The 15,128-nt window shown below is 37.5% G+C and overlaps 5 protein-coding genes across 5 annotated transcripts in view; 3 read left to right on the top strand and 2 right to left on the bottom strand.

The window, feature by feature from the left end:
- The first annotated feature begins 190 nt into the window (after positions 1 to 190).
- On the top strand, positions 191 to 2,341 carry LOC105210964 (rab proteins geranylgeranyltransferase component A). The gene is made up of 2 exons (XM_011182183.3): positions 191 to 1,553; positions 1,610 to 2,341. Exons 1-2 carry the CDS (start codon positions 332 to 334, stop codon positions 2,101 to 2,103), a joined length of 1,716 nt encoding a protein of 571 aa, XP_011180485.2. The 5' UTR covers positions 191 to 331; the 3' UTR covers positions 2,104 to 2,341.
- Positions 2,342 to 3,711: 1,370 nt separating this feature from the next.
- Positions 3,712 to 6,313, bottom strand: LOC105210963 (serine/threonine-protein kinase hippo). The gene is made up of 2 exons (XM_011182182.3): positions 4,838 to 6,313; positions 3,712 to 4,783 (listed from the first exon to the last, which is right to left on the bottom strand). Exons 1-2 carry the CDS (start codon positions 6,051 to 6,053, stop codon positions 4,020 to 4,022), a joined length of 1,980 nt encoding a protein of 659 aa, XP_011180484.1. The 5' UTR covers positions 6,054 to 6,313; the 3' UTR covers positions 3,712 to 4,019.
- A 270-nt stretch (positions 6,314 to 6,583) lies between these two features.
- Positions 6,584 to 10,973, top strand: LOC105210961 (valine--tRNA ligase). Its single transcript, XM_011182180.3, has 7 exons — positions 6,584 to 6,968; positions 7,164 to 7,331; positions 7,555 to 8,109; positions 8,168 to 8,667; positions 8,738 to 8,945; positions 9,101 to 10,130; positions 10,188 to 10,973. Exons 1-7 carry the CDS (start codon positions 6,768 to 6,770, stop codon positions 10,688 to 10,690), a joined length of 3,165 nt encoding a protein of 1,054 aa, XP_011180482.2. The 5' UTR covers positions 6,584 to 6,767; the 3' UTR covers positions 10,691 to 10,973.
- Positions 10,974 to 11,001: 28 nt separating this feature from the next.
- Positions 11,002 to 11,911, bottom strand: LOC105210962 (ATP synthase subunit s, mitochondrial). The gene has a single exon (XM_054232922.1). It carries the CDS (start codon positions 11,846 to 11,848, stop codon positions 11,195 to 11,197), a length of 654 nt encoding a protein of 217 aa, XP_054088897.1. The 5' UTR covers positions 11,849 to 11,911; the 3' UTR covers positions 11,002 to 11,194.
- A 484-nt stretch (positions 11,912 to 12,395) lies between these two features.
- Positions 12,396 to 15,128, top strand: part of LOC105210960 (leucine-rich repeats and immunoglobulin-like domains protein 3) — a 29,389-nt gene continuing 26,656 nt past the window's right edge. Inside the window, exon 1 of the mRNA XM_054232913.1 lies at positions 12,396 to 13,675. The gene's annotated coding sequence lies outside the window, so the exon portion shown is untranslated. The remainder of the gene's footprint in view (positions 13,676 to 15,128) is intronic.

Here is a 15,128-nt window from a genome sequence, read left to right on the forward strand (position 1 = left end):
TTTGCAAATGGAAATATTGATTAAATTTCATGATTATCACCACCCACATTATCATGAAATATTTTAATTAAATATATTTCAGAAGCACTAAAATCATTTGAATTAAATACCTCTGTCATCCCTTGAAAATTCTGTTTACACTGTTTGCGAATGTCGACAAAACACAAAACATGCAACTTTTTACTTTTGTTTTTCTCTCATCTTTCTTACTTGGAACAGCTGTTGCGACCATTACTCATACGTCAGCGTACAATTTGCATTGAAAATTATTTTTCGCGAAAATATTGTATATTTAATTCTCCAATAAATAAAAATTAAATTAGTTGTAAAAATGTCTGACGATCTACCAGACAAGTTCGATCTGATCGTTATTGGCACTGGATTTCCGGAAAGTTGTGTGGCTGCGGCTGCAAGTCGTGTAGGAAAAACTGTGTTACATATCGATCCTAATGAATATTATGGCGGTGTTTGGTCATCTTTTAATTTGGAATCGTTTTGTACACTGCTGGAGCAAGGTAGTAACAGTGAACTACGCAATGCTAGTCAGAAATGGCACGTGGCTGAGACACTTAAACGAGAGGAAGTGGAATTGGATACTGTCAATTCTGAGGTAGCAGACGAGACCGACACAAAGGCTGATGCGACCAAACAAAATACTCAAGATTGGTCACGTGAAACATTGCTAAAACAATCGCGACGTTTCAATTTAGATTTAAGTCCAAAGATTCTGTATTCGGCTGGTCGTTTGGTGCAATTGCTTGTTTCTTCGAATATTTGTCGCTACGCCGAGTTTCGTGCAGTGGACCGTGTATGCACACGATTTCAAAATAATATAATCAATGTGCCTTGCTCACGCAGCGATGTGTTCAACACTAAGGACTTGAATATTGTGGAAAAACGTTTGCTCATGAAATTCTTAACACTCTGCATGACCTATGGTGAAGATAAAACCGATGAAGATTCCTTAATATTTCGTGGCAAAACATTCCGAGAATATTTGCAAGAGCAGAAGGTTACTGAAAAAATAAGTACTTGTGTAATGCAAGCTATTGCAATGTGCACCGATGAAACTGCCTTCGAGGAGGGCATGGCCCGCACGCAACAGTTTCTCAATAGCCTCGGCCGTTACGGTAATACGCCGTTTCTATTTCCCATGTATGGTTGTGGTGAAATACCACAATGTTTTTGCCGACTCTGTGCTGTGTTTGGTGGCATTTACTGTTTAAAGCGGCAAATCGACGATATAACCTTGGAAGCGGATACTAATATTGCGAGTGTTGTACTGGAAGGTAAAACCATAAAAGCACAATATGTAGTTAGTGCGCCAGGGCATTTACCGAATGCGTTCCTACAACGAAATGTGGGTGTGTACGGACAAGGCGATTTAGTGAATTCACTTTCTAGAGGCATTTTCTTGACTTCTACGCCACTGGGCTCAGAAGAGTTGAATGCCGGTGGTGGAGGCGTAAATCTACTTAGGCTTTTATACGGCACGCATGAAGCTATACTCATACAGCTATCACATTTCTCAGGCACCTGTCCCAAAGGAGTGTGTAAGTGGAAAATCATAGCATACAAAATTATAAATTAACATTGTCTTAATTTTCAGTTCTCTTTCACATCACAACTACTGCGCAAAGCGATCAACCTGAGCAAGATCTGGCGCCTTTTGTTGCACAAGTATTCAACCCAGAAACCGAAAATGCACCAAAGCTATTGTACTCGGCTTACTTCACAATTATGGGACGAAGAAGTGGTGCGACTACACCGAACGTAGATGCCGCAACGCCGATATTTTGCACCAGCGCGCCCCATTATGAATTGGACTATGATAAATCAATAATAAATGCGCGTGAGATCTTCGCTAAATTGTACGAAGATGCGGAATTCCTACCACGCGCACCCGATCCAGAAGAAATTGTGATTGAGGGCGAAGATCCGCGTGCGCTGAGTGAAAACAGTTTGCCCGATGATTTGCGTGAACAATTACGTGAGTTGGAAAACTCAGCGGAGAATATGGACATTGAAGACGCAGAAGATGCAACGCTACCTGGTGAACGAGCTCTAGAAGACACGGAAACACAAGAAATGGATGCGGATTAAAAGACACGCGCAAAAAGAGAGAGTGCAAAGGAATGCCTCAACGATAACATACAATTTTAAAGTATAATATAAAATATAGCGCGTTCACGATAACATATATGTAGTTATTTAAACGTTAATTTAAGTAATGCTTATGGCAAACGCATTCATGAAGAAATGTATACTTATTTGCTTTGTATAATTTTTTTACGAAATGTTCAGACACGCACATAAAATTAAAATTATGCACCACAACGAATGTTTTGCGCATCTTTTATTTCTAAAAAACGTCTCTAAGTATTTAAATTAAGGCGTTCGCCCGATTTTTAACCAAATTCGCTAAATGTCATGAAAATTTTTTGGATTGGTATATTTACTTGAAGAAATTGAACATTTTAAATCCGCTAAAATACGTGATCGAAACCTGCAGAATGTCATGTAAAAAGGAAATATTATTCGCATTGCTGTAAATTTAAATTCCTTCGCATAAAATAATAAGCTGCCAAAATAAGTTTAAAAATCTTATTTACATTTTTTCTTTATTTAAAAAATGTTGCATATATGTATATGTATATTTAATTTTGTATATTTATATATACTATATGTGTATATATATACTTATGTAGTCGTGTGTATATGACTGTAATGAGCTGTTTTCACGCAGTGTATACAAAATTTATGAAATGCTTTTACGCTGACAAAGAATTTTAGTCACGCGAGTTGAGCACAAAAAACGGAAGAACAAGTGAGAAGAAAACTACAAAGCTTAATGTCGTTGAACCACTGCTTATGAACTAAAAAAAAATTTATATATATATATATATTATTTAGACGCAACACCCAGTCGGACTACGCAAACAATGAGAAGAAATTATGAAAAAAACATAAATTTAAAAAACAATATTATGAAATATAATATTTGAAATTATTTAAAGTAAATAATTTGTGATTAAAGCGTAAATGAACAATATTTTAACGCGAGTTGGTTTTTACTAGCCTCATTACACAAAGTCACAAAACAAAAAAACTTAAATTGGAAAACGAAAATATTATATATATTAATGATATTTTTGAGAATTTACTTTTGGCGTACAACTTATATTATGCTGTACTATTCCAACTGGGTATATGCGTTCTTACCAAATTTGTTGTTGTTTGCTTCTTGAATACATAATTAGAATACAATTCGGTCTTATTGTTATTGTTAACAGGAGGAGGGCAGAGTGTTATGGCATTAAAGAAGAATTGTAATGCACATTTGCATACAATTTCATACAGTTTGCCAAAAATTAAACTTTTTTTAACCTATGCTAAATGTGAGCTTTCTTCATGTTTCTCAATATAAATTCTACATACATATGTATTGTATATATATATGGCTATACCATTTGCTGTGATATGCAATGCATTTGCGCCAGCACCTTACAACTTTGCTGCATTCGTTTACAAATACCAATTTTTGCTACACCCATTAAATAATTTGTTGCTCCACATTCGCTCATTGCTATAATTTATAACATTGTATTGAATAATCAATTGTAAAGCTAATGTCGCCTCATAATCGTAATCGTAGGCGTTATGTTGGTTGTTCGGTTTGTTTTACTGTTGTATTACTAAATGACCACATAATTGCGTTGCTTCTATTATTATTATTATACTAATAGCAATTCGAGTTTTATTACAATTTAAAAATTCAAAAAATGAATCTATTGCTAAACTAAATTACAAATAAACATTCATAAATCAATTCGATAAACAAATTGTCAATTTGTTGCACCTTAAACACAAACAGCAGAGAATCAATCTAATTGTTAATATTATTGGTTTACATAATCGCATGTGCAGTTGTTGTTGTTGTTGTTACCACATTTGTGTAACAATTTTTGTTCTTTCGCTCTCTCTCTATCTCTGTGTAACATACCACTTGTGTTGTGTATTTAAATTTTAATGAGATTATTGTTAATATTTTGTTGGCGCTTTCGTTTTGCATTCATAGCGTCGACAATTGGCTGACGTTTGGCATTGTATTTCTTGTTCAACTCTTCGATCTCCTTCTCCATTTCAGAGTCAATGTTATTCAAACGCTGGTTAAGATCGTCGAATGTGAGGAATTTCAAGAATTCAAATTCACCATCCACATAGCTGTGCGATTGTGTGTGCAGGTGATGTTGCTGATAGGCAGGTGGTTGTGGTTGTTGTTGTTGTTGCTGTTGTTGATTACGCAATAGATTTTGTTGATTATTTATTGCCAACAAGTGATGATCACTAACTAGCGGATGACCATAATATGCAGCTGCTGCAGCGGCAGCCTGTTGCTGTTGTTGTTGCTGCTGTTGCAAATGATGCTGATGCTGTTGAAGGCCATACTGGTTGATAGCAGAGATTTGCTGAAATTGCATTTCCATATTGTTCTCCCAGTTCGTGTCATTCGAATTGGTATGATTCTGTTGTGACTGCATTAGTTGTTGTTGTTGCTGCTGTTGCTGTTGTTGTGGTGTATTTGATTGATACTGTTCGGTATTAGCACCAAAATTTGTAGATTTTTCCAAATCGTCACCAGATCGTGTTGGCACACCCGCATCACCAGGCGTTTTGCGTTCGAAGTGATCGAGAAATTTGGGGCGATAGCGTGGTTTGTTAAATTCGCTGCGCTTGTTGTTTGTGGTCGAGTCATCCGAATCTGTCTTGATGACCATTGTACCTATAAGCAAATAATGAAAATATTGATTGCTATTGCGTTTACCACTTGACTTACCCAAATTCGATTCCAATTCTATGAGTGTGCCAGAATCTGCGGCGGCACTCACATCGGCTCTGCCGCCTGCATTGTCTGCGCCACTTGCTACACCCATTGCTCGATTACCAGGTCCCAGTGTGCCACTGTCTTCTGTATGTGCTATCATAGTGGCATCACTGCCAGACGCCTGTTGATATTCGCCAAATTTTTCCGGCACTAAAGTGCCCGGATCATCAATAAATGTTTTAACAGTCTCCGCTTGAAATTCGTGTTCCTCTTCGTGCAGCAACTCCTCTTGCTGTGTTGGCAAATTTTTAGCCTGGCTCATGCCACCGGTTCTACTTGCTCGTTGTTGCTCACGTATTGCACAAGTTTCTTCAATCATTTGTTTGAGTATACTACGCGGCTTTGCGTTGCGTATAAATTCATGGTTGAGCAGATCAGAAGCAGTAGCACGCTCATCGGGATTTTTTACTAGGCACAAACTAACGAAATCAATAAACTCAGCACTCCAACGGTCGGGTTCGCGAAAAGACGGTGGTGGTTTTTGTGGGATCATGAAAATGGCACGCATCGGATGTATGTCACCGTATGGTGGTTTACCTTCTGCCATTTCTAAAGCTGTTATGCCCAATGACCAAATGTCGGCGACACAGTCATAACCAATTTCTTCGATTACTTCGGGAGCCATCCAAAATGGTGTGCCAATCACTGTGTTTCGTTTAGCCATCGTATCTGTGAGTTGGCCTGCTACTCCGAAGTCCGCCAGTTTGGCATAGCCCTCTGTGTTGAGCAATATATTTCCAGCCTTTATATCCCGATGTATTTTACGACGCAGATGCAAATACACTAAACCCTGTAATGTATCGGAGAGTATCGTTGCTATTTCATCTTCGGTTAGCGTTTTCTTACGTAGGCGCATAATATCGGAAACACTTCCAGCACCACAATACTCCATACATATCCACAGATCATATTGCTTAAAATAGGAACCATAGTAGCGCACCACATACGGCGAATCGCATTGCTGCATTATGGAGATCTCCTTAATAATCTCATGGAGATCGGACGCTACAGGCACCAATTTGATAGCCACTATTGAGCTACTCTCTTTATGCAATGCTTTGTAAACGGACCCATAGCTACCTTCACCAAGTTTGCACATAATGTCGAAAACCTTCTCTGGCGGTTGCAGAAGGGATTCCTCTGAAAGTTTTTTCAACTCGGAAGACATTTCCTTATAATCGAACACCGGACGGGGGGGTAAAATTCAGCTTCTTGGCAACTGCTTAGTTTGGTTTTTGCAATTTGTTTAATTCACGACTTTTTCTGTTTGGGTTTTTTATTTTTTTACACCACCTGGTATTTTCTAAACGTTCATGCACATTTTAATGATTTAAATGCTACTTATTTGCCATAAAAGTGAAAAATCTACAAACAGAAAGAACGAAAATGATAAAGAAAAGTGAATATTCTAAGATAAAGATGGCAGTTATTGACTTTGCCGCAAGTGCATGTAATCGATTGTAAAAATATCGAACAGCAATTAGCATGACAAATAATCTGAAAACTTTAACCATATGTCTTGCCATTAGACATATTTAAAATAAATAGCTGTAAATATTACAATAAAAAGTTGTAAATATTGAAACAGCTTGGAAACGCTAAATTAACATTCAACACGTCAATAGAGCTCGCAATTTGTATTGCTACAACTTTATAGCACAGCCAATTATGGTTTATGGTCGGCATAATACAACAACACTGCATTCACTTTAATTGTCATTTTTGAACGAATTTCAATACTTGGTGGAACATTGCATGGTATTGCAGAAGTACCTCGTGGCACTCAAACCTATATAAATCACACAAATTTGCGTCCGCAAACATAATAATTACATAGGTCGGTACTTCTAAATACTCAATTGAAGTTACGTGCTACATTAAGATGTCTCAGGCCAATACAAATGCTGAAATTGTGACACAATCGGGAGCTGTAGCCGGCGACGATGCTGCTGCTGGTCCACCAAAAACAGCCAAGCAATTGGAAAAAGAGGCCAAAAAGGCAGAAAAGTTGGCCAAATTGCAAGCAAAATTGGACAAAAAAGCAGCGGCTCCCGCAGCAACGGAGAAAAAAGACAAACCAGAGGTAAGTGCACAAAACAATAACCTACCAAATGTGAAAGAAGTAAATACGTACATATGTATGTACATACATATTTCAATTGCAATGTTGGCATAGAAGTGAAAGTAAAATCAACAATTACTGTGTGGCCCTTTGTTATTGTGCTTTGAATTAGGAGTTGTACGTTATTTACCGATTAAAATTTCTTCAATATTGCAGAAAAAAGTTAAGGAGACCAAAGAGGTTGCTATATATACGGCAAATACTGCACCTGGCGAGAAAAAAGATATTACAGGCGCACTACCAGACGCCTACAGTCCACGTTATGTTGAAGCTCAGTGGTATAGTTGGTGGGAGAAAGAAGGATTTTTCACACCAGAATATGGTGTAAGTAGTCTCTAAAATACATATAATTTATTAGCTACTTATCTTACAAACACATAGATGTTAGAAATAGAGACTGTGAGTCAGCTTTATATAGGCGCCGAACGCTAGCCTACCATTACTGCTGATGAAATTAGAGTTGAAATTTTATCATTTATATGCACGTTCGTGCTACGTCAATATTTTTATTTTATTAAATTAACTTTTATTGTTTATCTTCCTAAAGCGTGCAAGCATATCCGAACCGAATCCCAAAGGCAAATTTGTTATGGTAATTCCACCACCAAATGTGACGGGGTCACTACATTTGGGTCATGCCCTAACCAATGCTATTGAAGATGCTATTACGCGGTATCATCGTATGAAGGGTTTCACTACACTATGGGTGCCAGGCTGTGATCACGCAGGCATTGCTACGCAAGTAGTTGTGGAAAAGAAACTTTGGCGCGAGGAAAAGTTGACGCGCCACGATTTGGGACGTGAGAAGTTCATTGAAAAAATATGGGATTGGCGTCGTGAAAAGGGTGTGCGCATCTACGATCAACTCAAGTGTTTGGGTTCGTCTTATGACTGGACACGTGTGGCGTTTACCATGGATCCGAAGTTATGTAAAGCTGTAACAGAGGCTTTCGTGCGTCTACATGAGGATGGCAGTATCTACCGCAGCGCGCGTCTTGTTAACTGGTCTTGTGCGCTACGTTCAGCTATATCGGACATTGAAGTCGACAAAATAGACATACCTGGTAGAACATTCTTCTCTATACCCGGCTATGAAGAAAAGGTATAGTTATTGTAAATCAGAAGACGTTACAAAAACTAAACATTATATTTCATTACAGATTGAATTTGGTGTGCTAATCAAATTTGCCTATAAAATTGAGAACTCCAATGAAGAAGTTGTAGTGGCTACCACACGTATTGAAACCATGCTGGGCGATACTGCCGTGGCTGTGCATCCGCAAGATGAACGCTACAAGCACTTGCATGGCAAATTCGTGCAACATCCATTCTGTGATCGTCGTATACCAATCGTTGTGGATGACTTTGTTGATATGAATTTCGGTACTGGCGCCGTGAAAATTACACCCGCGCACGATCCTAATGATTATGAAGTTGGCAAACGCTGCAATTTACCATTTATCACAATTTTCAATGACGATGGTTACATTATCGGCGATTATGGCGAATTTAAGGGTATGAAACGTTTCGATTGTCGCAAGCGTATACTAGAAAAACTGAAGGAATTGGGGCTTTATCGCGAGACCGTCAATAATCCAATGGTCGTGCCGTTTTGCAGTCGCTCTAAAGACGTAGTTGAACCCATGATTAAGCCACAATGGTATGTTGCAAACATATGACGCTGAGTACAATGAAATTTTATTTATTTTTCGCTTTTGTTGCGTATGTAGGTATGTCAAGTGCGACCAATTGGCCGCTGACGCAACCGAAGCTGTGCGCAAGGGCGAGTTAAAAATCATACCAGAACATCATACTAAAATCTGGTATCACTGGATGGAGGGCATACGCGATTGGTGTGTCTCACGCCAGCTGTGGTGGGGACATCGTATTCCAGCCTATCACGTGAGCTTCAATGATGACAGCATTAAAGGCGGCACGGTTAGTACTTTAATGAGTTTAGTATTATCTCAGTATTATTTATCGATTTTCATTTACTAATGAAAGCTTACCAATGCGGATGGCCTGGTAAACTGAAAGAAATTATTAAAAATTTCTAAAATAAAAATATATAAATTATTTGTGTTGCCTTACAGGCCGACGACGAGGCTTACTGGATCGTTGCTAGATCAGAGGCAGAGGCGCTTAAAAAAGCCGCTGAGAAATTCAATGTGGATCCCAGCAAAATCGTGCTACATCAAGATGAAGATGTGCTGGACACGTGGTTCAGTTCCGGTCTTTTCCCCTTCTCTGTCTTTGGTTGGCCAGACAACACCGAAGACTTGCAAGCCTTCTATCCCACAACATTGCTCGAAACTGGACATGATATACTCTTCTTCTGGGTTGCGCGTATGGTATTCTTTGGCCAAAAGCTGCTCGGCAAGCTGCCGTTCAAGGAGGTGTATTTGCATCCAATGGTGCGTGATGCACATGGCCGAAAAATGTCCAAATCCTTGGGTAATGTTATCGATCCCATGGATGTTATTCGCGGAATTGCACTTGAGGACTTACATAAGCTGCTCTACGATTCCAATTTGGATCCACGTGAAATTGAAAAGGCCAAGGCTGGCCAAAAGCAAGATTTCCCCAATGGCATACCAGAATGTGGTTCCGATGCGCTGCGTTTTGCACTCTGCGCTTATATCACACAAGCGCGCGATATTAATCTGGATATTAATCGTGTGCAAGGCTATCGTTTCTTCTGCAACAAATTGTGGAATGCAACGAAATTCGCTTTGATGTACTTCAGCGGCGACGAACGTTATACATCGGAACTGCCGCTCAGTGGCAACGAAAACAATATGGACTTGTGGGTGTTATCGCGGCTTGCCACCGCTATTGAGACATGTAACAGTGGTTTTGCGCAGTATGACTTCGCAGCTGCGACCAGCGCTTGCTACAGCTTTTGGTTGTACGACTTGTGTGATGTGTATCTGGAGTGTGTGAAGCCGATTTTCCAAAATGGCACTGACGAACAGAAGGCTGCCGCGCGCCGTACGTTATTCACATGTTTAGATTTGGGTTTGCGCATACTTTCGCCATTTATGCCATTCATCACCGAGGAATTATTCCAACGGCTACCACGTGCCGATACTATACCCAGTATTTCTGTGGCCGCATATCCTGGTAAGTTGAAATGTCTGCTTCCAGCTTAAATTTTATTTTGATTATATGCTATTGTAGATAACGTTACTTGGCACGATGAGAAGGTGGAGAAAGATGTTGAGTTCATGCAAAAGGCCGCACGCATCATACGCTCAGCACGTTCCGACTACAATCTGCCCAATAAAGTGAAGACCGAGGCGTACATTGTTTGCACCGATGAGCAGCCCAACGCAACGCTTAAGAAATATGCAAGCGATTTGACCACAATTGCTTACTGTTCCAAGCTCGAATTTGACACTCAACCGCCGGCGGGTTGCGCCATACTCACGGTTAGTGCACAATGCGAGGTGCACTTGTTACTTAAGGGTCTCATTGAATCTGAGAAGGAAATTACGAAATTGCAAAAGCGCAAGGAACAATTAGATCAAACTGTGAATAAATTGAAGCAAGCCATGCAGGCTGCTGATTATGCAACAAAAGTGCCGGCTGAAGTGCAATCAGCCAATACGGAGAAACTTCAACAATCCGAGGGTGAAGTTCAACGAATCATTGCCGCAATTGAAACCTTGAAATTAATGTAAATTTGCATTATTGCTCGTATTGCCGCTGCACATAAGTACGTTCTTGGCACTATGCATTTATGCTTACCGCTTAGAGATATCTTCGCCTTTATTTCCTACATTTATGTTTTTTTTTGTTTTATTTATTTTTTACATAAATTGTAATGATTGGTGTAGGAGATTGTTGGTGCTTTCAATGAATGATAATTTTTAGAGCAATCGCTATTACTCAATGTTGACTTTATTAAAAACTTAACATACAAATACAGAAATGTCGAAAATAAATAATAACAGTTTTAAATAATTTCATATGTTTGCATGAATTATATTGTAAGTATATCCTTATTGACGTTTAGTCCTCAGAAAGATAATTATTTACACAAATTGTGAGAGTAAGTGCAGTAAATATACTGGAAAATATTCAATTTTTTCAAACATAATGTTTAAGACAATTTTATTTCTCAAACTATTAAATGTATGTAGTACTATGTACATTTTCAAGTGTTGAACTTTTTGAAAAACGATCTATTGTGATGTTCTCACTTCAATTTTGCAATTTGGTAGCGCTTGTCGTAGTTTAGTAGCCACACCTTGTATATCCTTCACGTATATCAAATCGAACAAACGTAACTGTTCTAGTGCGCTCAACTGTGCCACTACATCAAAGCAACTATCTCTCAGATTATAGCAACCGGAAATTTGTAGTCTTTTAAGTGTGCTCTTTAAATGTACTAGACCTGCAAGACCTCCATCTTCCAGATGTTTACAGTTGTGAAATACAACAGTATCTATATGGCGACAACCGGCAAAATGATCAAGTCCCATCTTCATAATGGATGCATTTGTGGCATCAATGACTTGCAAATTGAATTTTACCGACTCTGGTGGTAGGCTATTATAGTCCTTAAGCACTCTATTTTGCATGCCTACTAATCCAACTGCACCACCATTTTTCAGCATCCATTCTGCGCACAGTCGATCCGGTCCAACTTTGGATAGCCGTTCACTGTCAACTTTGTTGAACGCAATCGCTACGTAACCCCATAACGCACGTTTCTGCAAATTGGCGGTTTTAAGTTTGTTTAGTAAATTATTGCTTCTGATTGCGGAAAAACTATTAAACGCACGTTGAGTTTGAATAATTAATTGTGGTTTGGAAATTGTTTGAAAAATAAACATTTTGTCTGAATAACTGATGCAATATGAACATATATGTTTGTAACTTGATTGTCAAAATCATATGGCATAAGTTTATTTTTGTTTGTTTTGATTCTATTGCATTACCAACTATAAGAACTGTGCATTCATATGTGATACAAACTTGTTTCAACTCTAAGGAATATAATTTAGTTTAAATTCGCACTAAGTGTTTTGAATTAAATCAAAAAAGTGTTTAGATTGTCTGCTAAAATGTTTATATTATATCTAAGAATTTAAATTATAGTTCCCCATCCAATAAGAAACTTTTAAAAGCAGCTAATTGTAAATAAGACAACACTGATTTATCAACATTGCCGTATTTGCGCAACTATTAGTACATAACATTTGCCGTCGTGAAGTTGAAAACAAATTTAATTTTAAAGATTATTAAAACTTTTCCAGAAAATATAGTTTGTTAACAATTTAAACTGATAAACATTGCTACTTTTACAACATAGACCTAAATTTAAACAATGTGTTATATTTTATTGAACTCAACAACGTGGCAACTACAGTTAGTAATTTTCGTTCTTTGATTTTAGATTTACGTGAAAAGTTTGCTGCCCTCTATTTTGTTGATTATAGAATATTTCAATGAGAAATAAACTAATAAAAGTGTCTAAATATACAAAATAAATGAAAATTATTTGATTCTTTTGTAAGTGTTTAAGAATAGAAAGTATAAAGAAGTGAAATCTTCAATAAAATTAGCCAAGATTTGTCTACGTCTGTGTATTGAGAAAAGTAAAGCAAAAAGTGTACAGGCAAAAGCAATTTATAAAAAAACAAAATCAGTGCAAAAGCAAAAGCAAGTAAAAAAAGAACGCAATCCCAACGTAGTAAGAAAAACGGAATCTCGCAGTGTTGCTTACGTCGGCATCGGCGTCAACGTCACGTATTGTTTTTCGTTTTATGTTGTATTGTTGTTTTTGTTTTCGCACCAAGCGGATGCGGTGGGCAGCTAGCAAATACAATACCTCGGCAGCAATACCGAACAAGCAGATTTAAACGAGAAAGTGCCCAAAAGAGGAGAACAAAAATACACACACATAAGTGCACATACACACACACACTTGTGTAAGAAAAGAAGAAAATACGAAATCAAATCAAATTAAATGGTTGAATGTGAGGTGCTATTTTTGTTGTACTCGTCTGTGGTGCATTCACACTTTGGGTGTGCAACTGCTGTGTAGAATAAAAGTAGCGGCAGTGGCATCAATAGCAACAACGACACAACAACACATACTATTAAGTGGTGTGTAGTGAGAGAATAGCAGTTTGCTATTCTTTATTCTTTTTTGCTTTGAGTGTACAAACTCGGTGGGAGTATGTGTGTGTGTGCAGCAGCAGCGAGCTGAAAATCAGGCAAATGAAAATGATTACGAAGCGGGCGGGCAAACACTGTCGACGACACTGAGGCTGCGGCAGTCAGTGTGGCGTTGTTGTTTAATACATTAATATCGTTATAACGAATTGGGCGCAAATGTAATTTCTTGCGCATAGAAATCACCACAAACTATGCTTAAGTGTTGTGTGAGAAACGGATAAAATTTATGGAAATATTAAATGAAAAGTGCTTTAAATTAATGTGAAATTTGTGCTAAAATTGTTATAAAAGAAATATACAAAAGCGAAGAAATTGTGAATATAATACATTATACTGAAAATAATAAACAATCAGTGAGCAGCTTTAACTTGATAACTGAATCGTTTTGCCGTTTAAAGTGTGCAATAAGTATTTTATTTCCTTAGAGGCAAAGCAATTATAGGAGCCAACAATTAAGTGGTGCCGCTATTGGATAGATGGTGAGTACCATATATACATATATTTGTACATAAAATATTTGGCAAATATGTTTTATGCTAAATATATAGCTTGCTAGTTTGTGAAAAGTGATATGGTTGATAGATATGGGGGTGGAACCACCCCAAAACGGTATACCCATACATAATCCAAGTTTTTAGCACATACATCCTTATGTGCTTTGAAGTTTAGGGAAAATCAGTAATGGTACATTCAAAAATACAATAGTATTTGAGTATACATATTTATTTCCTCAGAGTGATGCGATTATTACTTCTTGAATTACGATGAAATGTGTATATATTAAATGAAAAGTAGAGAGTTTAAAGTTAGTTACAGAATTAATCCCGGTTTCGTATATTTTATAAATATCTAGTTCAGAAACTAAGTTATACAGTCTTGACAACTGTTTTATCTGTAATTATTTGAATTTGGGAACTGTTGAATAAAACAAAACCACGAATAAAGTGTTAGACAAAGAAGCCAAGCAATTATTTATTTAAAAAATGTAAAAAATTGATATAAAATAGCAAATGAATATTTTGAGATTATAACTGGTCCATGATATATACATATAACGGGTCCATAAAATATATTCCATTTAAATAATTGTGCTTACGGAACTCCTATCTTTGCGTGTACATATCTTCATATCATGTACCTTCCTACATGAAAATTGTTAGTGTAAAGTTGTATTCAATGGTCTGTAGGTTGAAGCTCACTACAGCATCTACAACACAGACAAGTTAAACAACGGAAATTTAAAGTGTGAAACGCCAAAGACATCCGACCAGAAGCCGAGAGCCATTCAGCTCGTTTCTATCTGTGTGGAGTTGGGTTCAGCGCTGAACTTCATATGAAGCTTAATATAAAGCACGTGGAAACATACTTACATATGTATGAACATATTGCACACATACATATATATAAATATGGTAAATACATAACTATCAAGTAGACTTAGCTTTAAGTTCGTACCTTTAAAACTTATTCCGAGCTTCAAGAAAACTAAAAACAACAACAACAAGTTTAACAATGACTACAATACAAATAGGCATACAAAAAGAACTTCTCCATAGTGGTCTTTTCCAGTGAATTGCAATGGAGGTGTGAAGAAAACACCAAAATAAGTTCGAATGTGCGATTGTACCTACACGTTGCACATATAAAAACAAAAAAAAAAAAAAGACAACCAAAGAAGGTAGCTCAATAAAAACCTTGGTAAAAGACTTTTGAAAGGTGCGAAGCAACAAAAGAAAGCAAAACAACGGAGTTCACGGCAATAAGAATAAAAGTACGAGTTGCGAGTTCAGAACAGCGGGATTGCTGTGGGAAGAGCATTGAAGAGCGGCTTGTCGTGTGTGTGGTGTGATGTGCGGAGTTCTGCTGGCCGGCAAACACATTATTTTGTAGCACACATGTTTGTCTATATGTTCTTGGCTTAAGAAACCCGCA

Source organism: Zeugodacus cucurbitae, chromosome 6 (assembly GCF_028554725.1).
Source record: "Zeugodacus cucurbitae isolate PBARC_wt_2022May chromosome 6, idZeuCucr1.2, whole genome shotgun sequence".
Classification (NCBI taxonomy): Eukaryota; Metazoa; Arthropoda; class Insecta; order Diptera; family Tephritidae; genus Zeugodacus; species Zeugodacus cucurbitae.